The 6,992-nt window shown below is 56.9% G+C and overlaps 1 protein-coding gene across 1 annotated transcript in view; it reads right to left on the reverse strand.

The window, feature by feature from the left end:
- Window positions 1-1,130: 1,130 nt before the first annotated feature.
- LOC113214435 (serine/threonine-protein kinase 32A) overlaps window positions 1,131-6,992 on the reverse strand; it is a gene marked incomplete at its 5' end in the record, with an annotated part of 70,303 nt that continues 64,441 nt past the window's right edge. Inside the window, 5 exon segments of the mRNA XM_052263806.1 lie at window positions 1,131-2,708; window positions 2,794-2,948; window positions 3,021-3,161; window positions 3,249-3,374; window positions 5,606-5,823. Of these exon segments, the coding sequence (XP_052119766.1) occupies window positions 1,934-2,708; window positions 2,794-2,948; window positions 3,021-3,161; window positions 3,249-3,374; window positions 5,606-5,823 (1,415 nt within the window).

Consider the following 6,992-nt stretch of genomic DNA (forward strand, 5'->3'; position numbering starts at 1 on the left):
ACTCCGAAGTTAAGCACGCGGGGCCCCGTGTAAAAGCGGGGTGGGTACTCCCTCTTTTTCACATTCTTTGAAAAATAATTTGGTCCTAAACGGCGCCTCTGTAGTCTGTTCGGAATTCGCTGGATGGTGCGCACCTCCACCGCTCCCCCCTCGCCCTCCGCGCCTGCACGCTAGTGCGTAGGCAACCCATCGAGCTGCCGCGTATTCTTACGGACACCCGGTATGTACTGCCGTTCATTTAAATCATCCCTCTCTCTCCAGTTCCTAAATTGCACATTCAGATTCAGGCCCGCTTTCCGGTCATTGGACCCGTTGCAAATTAACCAACATGACACGCACAAAAGAACCATTATAATGAGTTGTTTAGGCGCAATTTTAAAGAAATTAGCCCTGTAAAAGATCTCATTGTTTTATTTAAAATTCAATCTGTCAATAGTCAAAGCCCAAATGAACATTTTCGCAACCTATTCCGACGTTGTTTTTGTCTTGGGTTGTCAACCCTTTCCACTGGCATCAAAATCTTGTCCACTGGAGGGGCATTACGGAGCTCCCTGACTACGGTTCGCCTGCGCCTTCTAAACGCCCTGAAACAGGGTGAGGGGGGTGGAGGATGGGCAATCAGAAGGCGCAGGCGAATCGCAGTCAGGGAGCTCCGTAATCCCCCTCCTGGGGCTGCACTGCTTCTGTGACTCCCTTGTCTTCTATGCTTGTAAAGTATAGTAAATAAAGTATTGTGTGCGAAGCCAACAAGCTGTACCCAGGGTTTGGGGGGGGGGGGGGGGCACTGGGTTCATATTACCCGAAAAAGGATGTTTTATAGTCGGGTCGGATTTAGCTAACTCTGGCCGCCGGCATTGTGGCCACAATTTTGTGGCGACAAATAGGGACGTCACCCAGGTCTCTCTACCAGGCCACCCAAGCTTGAACTCATGGTCGAGGCCGCGGGGCCAACTCGTGCGCGAGGAGTGGTGGTCGCCTAGGAAAACACCGCGTCCCATCCGAGCTCAGTCGAGTCCTGGGTACTCGAGTGCTTCTAGACAGGTGGGGGCCCCAATTTAGACCCCATCTTGTTCCAAAGCCATGGAAATGTTAATGTCTCTTTTTGGTGGGAGATACCAATAAATACATGATAAGATTGTTCAATTTTATTTTGCTCCTGTAGTTATTAATAAAAATATGTATGCTATCTTTTAAAGTTCTGTACACATACACATCACAGTATGACATTATCATTACATACAAGTTTGAGGTACACTAATAGTAACAAAATCTACAGAATGATAGTTACTGTTACTACAGAGGAAAATATCAAGAGGGGTGTCATGCCGAGACTCTAAGTATCTGAAATTTCAAACATGGCTACATGGTTTTATTGAATCTGTCGGTGGCTTACTCATCAAAGAAGACAGTAAATGAGGAGATTCATTTTCCTATAAAATATTATTGGAAATAAAATGCTGAGAAATGGATGTTGCACTGTTGTACACAGAACACATACGTCCATCCCACACTAATCAACCCAAAATTATAAAATCACAAAAGTTTCATGATGGTGAATATGTTTAGTATGAAACAACATTTATTAGATTCAATAAGACTTGCAAGGTACTAACTTTCTGTTTGCCAGGAAATAAACACATAATTACACGCACCATTCGTTGACTCCCTACGGACTATTTAAATTGGTACTTTCATTCCTAGGGGAATGATGGAGAAATAACAGAATAGCAAGTTTACTCCTGTTTAACAACAACTACAATTGTGAATCTCTCATTCTTTAGTCTTATTTACTCTACATGCAACTTATTGAAAGTATTGTGGATATTGAGAGGGAAACCAATGTCGACAGTCGTGTAGATTCATCAATACAGTCAATTAAAAAATTAAAATGATGTACCCGAATAACAAACACTGTGTCCAGGATGAGGCCCGGTCACTTGACGGACGCCCTCCCATTGCCGCAGCCCGTGGGGGTGGTAGTGGTGGTGTCGGGCTGGCTGCAGCACGCCCCGGACGAGTCCAGCGCCACGGGAGGCGAGCCTTGGGGCGAGCTGACCTGCAGCCGCCTGATGTCCGGGAGTTGTGACGCCGGCGGTCTCGGCGGGGTGGGCGAGCGCGACCGCGCGCGGCCGCCGAGGCTCGTCAGGTCCGACGAGAAGCCCGCGATGTGCGTGAGGCACTGCTCGAGCTGCTCGCGGCCGAGGAGGAGCCGCTGCTCGGGGCTGTCCTCCCCGCCGGCGCCGCCCTGGGCGGGAGCCACCAGGGCGGCCTCCTCCTCGGCGGTGCGGAACACGTCCCCGGGGCTGGTAGGCGCGCTGCCGGCCACCGAGCTCAGCGCCGTCCTGCTGCTGCCGGCCTGCACCACGTTGGGGCTGCTGCCGCGGCTGCCGGCTGCGCTGCGCCCGCCCCCGCTGCCCGTCCGCCCAGGGCCGCCCTGGGACCCACTCGACGACAGCCTGCAGGGCCGGCGGCCGTCCTCCTCCGCGTCGCCCGCGCTGCGCCGGCTGACGCGCCGCGACCCGCACGCGGACCCGCACCCCGACCCGCTCGAGGACACGGTGAGCGGTGCCGAGCCGGGCGGCGTCCCCGAGTTGGGCGTCGCCGGCGTCGCGGGCGTCGGGGGCGGCGTCGCCGTCGAGGAGGCCGGCCTGGCCGGGGCGTCCCCGCAGCCCAGCGCGGCCGCACCCTCCCCCTCCGAACCCTGCGCTCTGCGAGATAAGACAAAGAACAGTTTTCAGTACCATTTTTCTGTAAATGTTGTAAGTTATGTTAATGCTTTGCCCTGTTCCTCACCCGGACTCCCCCATGGCCTGCAGCAGCTCCTGCTCCCACGCCTGCTCCTTGAGCTCGCGCTCCTTCCTGGCCATCTCGCGCTCGCGGTTGAACGGCAGGAAGTTGGGCAGCAGCAGCGGCGGCGGCGGCGGCATGTCGGCGGCGGGCAGCCCGTCCTGCGGACAGAGAGAGACAGTGAGCAGTGTGGAGAGAGGTAGAGAGAAAGAGAGGGACAGGGTGTCACTTGCCACGTGCAGGAGGGTGGCGGAGGCGCCCACCTCCCGGATGGACCGCTGCTTGGCCAGGCGCTTCTTCTTCTTGTGCAACGGTCGCTGCTCGATGATCATCTCCTCCAACTCGTGTGTCGGGTCGCAGTTGAGGTGGTCTCTCTGCAGACAGGACGGTGCGGGCCGGGCCCGGGGTTAGCGGCTTAAGCCCAAGCAGGGATAGGAGGAGGAGGGGGAGAGGAGGCTTACCGGGGGCGTGAACGTCGGCTTGATCTTCTTCTCCAGCACCGCGTCAAAGTCCACGTTGGCCATGAAGGGGACCTTTTTGAGCTCGGCCAGCGAGCTGATGCGTGCGCCAGGCCTGGAGCAGAGGAGCTGCAAGGCACACACAGAGAGAAACACAATCAGGATCGCAAAACGATTCATCTCTGCAGCGGACCATCTGAGGGCGGCGGCCGCCGGGCCGAACCGAGACGGGGAACTGTACTACTGGGCTGGAGGAGAACAAGGGAGACGGGAATCAGTCCAAAGGCTTTGTAAAGAGTGTCTCTCCAGCGGGGCGGGGCTCTTGGCGGCGTCCAGACGAATGGGGTGAGACATCAGGGAGGGACATGGAGCAGAGTGAGCTGGACAACGCACACACGAGCCAGTGTGCGGGTTACGCCAGACTACGCCAGGCTACGCTGGCCCGCCGCGGCCCGCCCGGCCACCACGACCACCCCAAAGAGCCCCGTTCGCCCCGAATAGGGCACATCCGACCGACGCGAAACGGGCGGGCAGGCCGGCTGCACGGCAAGATGATGACTTTGAAAGGGCCCTCGCGGTCATTGGACCGCCCGCCCCACCCGGCCGAAGGGAAAGGCTGGGCTCGAGCTGAATGTAGGGAGGGATTTTGGCATTTCGGGGAAAATGTTGGACTGGGTGGCAGGGGGAAAGGGTTGACCGCGCGCACACCGTGGGGTCGATTTTCCAACACGCGCGCGCGCCCACACACACATACACACATACACACATGTAGGGAGAGAAAGAGAGAGAGAGAGAGAGCACTCTCCACCCCCCCTCTCTTTCTCTCTCTAACCGCAGAGCAAGCAAATAAATGATGCGGGCTCTGATTACCCCCGTTGAATGTCGGTCTCGGCTCGCTCGCTCGCTCGCTCGCCCCACCGCCTGACAGCCAAGTCCAGCCCAGTGGAAGCGGGGGTGGGTCAACTCAACCTAATCGAGTGAGAACGGAACTCGTAACTCCACGAACGGATTAACCTTGCAAAAGCCCGAAGCCTATATCTTTGTATTTATCACCCCCTCCAGTTCGCGACGGCAAGCAGCTGTCGTCGGAACAACCAAACCAAACAGGGCCGCGTATTTCTGATTGAGGAAATGCCGCCCAACGCTGCCCCAAACGGCGCTTTCTCCTCGTCCCAGAGAACAACACAAACATGGCCGTTTGTGAGAGCTCCAGGGCAAGGCGCCCGACCCCGCAGGGAGGGGGCTGCTTGAGCGCCAAACTTGCCCATCCCTCCAAAGCGGCCCCCTCGCCTTCCCGTCCTAACACCTCCGAAGGGCCCCATGTGTACACGGCCGCGATATTGCCTGAATCGGCTCGGCGCGAGAACATCTTCATCTCGTGCGGCCCGTCACACGCGAGGCGGGGCGGGGCGGGGCCGCGGGGCCTCGTCTCGTCTCTTTGTCGGCAAGCGGCAGGCATAGCCTCACGCCCTAGCGCGCACCTCCCTGCTCCAACGGCCGCCCCCGCTATTCCGATATGACGGGCTCCTTTCTAGAGAAGCGCGCTCCCGGAACACTAGGAGGCTGAAATTATTGTGTCGTTGTCGGGGACGCAAACACCGGAATGGTTCCATGTGACAAATAGAACATATTACTTTATCGCAAAACTAGTTTGAAAATTCACAGCTCTTGTTGTAGTTGTCGTGCATGTGTACAGTAGGAACAAATGCTCGTGAGCGTGAGCACGCAGAGGTCTACAGTGGCCCCCGAAGGATCTCCCTCGGAGGGTCCTCATCCCCCTCCTCAACTCTACAAGGGAGTCTCTATCTCTAGAGACTCTCACATTGCTCAGTTTACGGGGGTGGGGGGAAGGGGTTGGAGAGCGCACGCAGGCGGGAGGTTGGCTCACTCACCTCACCTCGTGGCTCATAGAATCACGAGCAGCGACAAATCCTTCCCCTCCCCCTCCTTTGTCTCTACCCCACGCCCCACGCGCGTTGCTTGCTTTGGGCCCGCTTTGGCCCGCTTAGCCGATCGCGCATTCGCGCTGCTTCCATTTCCATATAAATTACTTTGGCCCCGGCAGCGCGACGCCGCCGACCCGCCGACCCGTCTTTGGTCCAACATCTCGCACAAAAATGCCATGCCAACTGGCCGCCCAGGCATTTCTTCATAAAAACGGAGTGGCCTCGAGACAGTCGCCCTCTTGAAATAAAATTTCCAAAACGAATGACACGGCTATTTATTTTTGTAGCATGTTATTACAGTAAACGCGAGTTATAACAGTAGCCGGGAAAGTTTGGCTGGTCAATTAAAAGTTGACCACCTCAGTAGGTGGAAAATATCAAATTCCCTTGCTCCTTGAACGCCTGTATACTCACCCTGCTTAGCAGGTCTACGAAGGGCTTGGACATCCAGGACGGGTAGTAGACGCCCGCGGCGAACAGGGCGCGCACCTCGCTGATGTTGGTGGCCGAGTGGATGTCGAAGGGGCGGACGCCGCGCGCGCACTCGTACGCGCACACGCCCAGCGACCACCAGTCCACCGGGAAGCCGTAGCCCACGCACACGTCCGCCGCGCAGTCAAAGATCTCCGGCGCTGCCAACATACAATGTATATAATAAAACAACATCGACAAAAACTTTAGGAAGGGGGGGGGGAGAAACAAGGGTAGAAAAACGACATGGAAAGGTGGGGGACGACGGGAGGTTTGTTTATTAACCGCTCGCACGCCGCCCCCGAGAGCCGAGGAGAGCGCGGGATAGCCCGCCGGAGAGCCCTCCGCTCCTGCGGGCGCCGCACTCAAAGTCTTTCTTATTACTTTGCTCATCGCAAAGTTTTTTTATTGAAAATTAACCTATTCATCCGCATTACGGCCGGAGAGTTCCTTGGGGAGGGGAAGTGTGCACCAGACCCCCACACTACACACAGGCATTCTGTGAAAACACAACTTCCACAACTCTTTGAAATACTACAGAGACCGTGGTGAGGGTACACAAGGAAACCCGGACGTCGTGCAAAAGTGTTTGGGCGCGCCTACGAGTGTGCGTGTGTGGGTGTCCGCCACCGAGGCCGCAGGGGGACAGCGGAGGCCGGGGCGCGGGCTGTGCTCTGAGCGGCCCCCCCGGCGGGCATGTTCTGCTGAGGTTGGCGATACTGCACTTCATGAGGCTGTCCTACTTGCTCGGCAGTTCTCAAGTGTCCTTCGTGCCACCCCTCGCACCCCCTCCCCGTCCTTGCTCGAGCCTCCTCTAGCTATTCTTCTTCTTCTCCCACGGCCGCCTGCCCTACAGAGACTGCTTCGTTCTGCCCTCCTTCCCGGTGCTGAAAAAAGTAAATATCGCACGTCTGCGCTCCGCGTTGTCTCCTAGATGGCTCCGGGTTGTCTTTGAGATGGCTGGAAACTGGCTCCAAAACGGATCTAAATTGTCTCCGATAAGTCCCCCCGATGGCTCCGAAATGGCGCCCCGTTGTCCAGGTGTCGGCTTATGTTTGGCTCCAATAAGGCGACTGCGGAATGGCTATATTTCCGGAATTAAATTTCCTATTGCGCAACCGTTCGCGATGGCAAATGGCTCGCGGCTACACAAAAAGCTGAAGAGTGATCACAACGAGCCTCCGCGATGTTTTGAGAATGGCCATCCTCCTTCGGCCATCCTTTCCTGTTGGGGCTGTGACAGCGGAACGCCTTGCCGCCGCGTGGCTCCGCCGGCTCCACCTCGAGGCCTGCCCCCATGACTGATGCAGATACCCCTGCCCCTGCCCCC

This window comes from Frankliniella occidentalis, unplaced genomic scaffold (assembly GCF_000697945.3).
Source record: "Frankliniella occidentalis isolate FOCC.00 unplaced genomic scaffold, Focc_3.1 Scaffold14, whole genome shotgun sequence".
Classification (NCBI taxonomy): domain Eukaryota; kingdom Metazoa; phylum Arthropoda; class Insecta; order Thysanoptera; family Thripidae; genus Frankliniella; species Frankliniella occidentalis.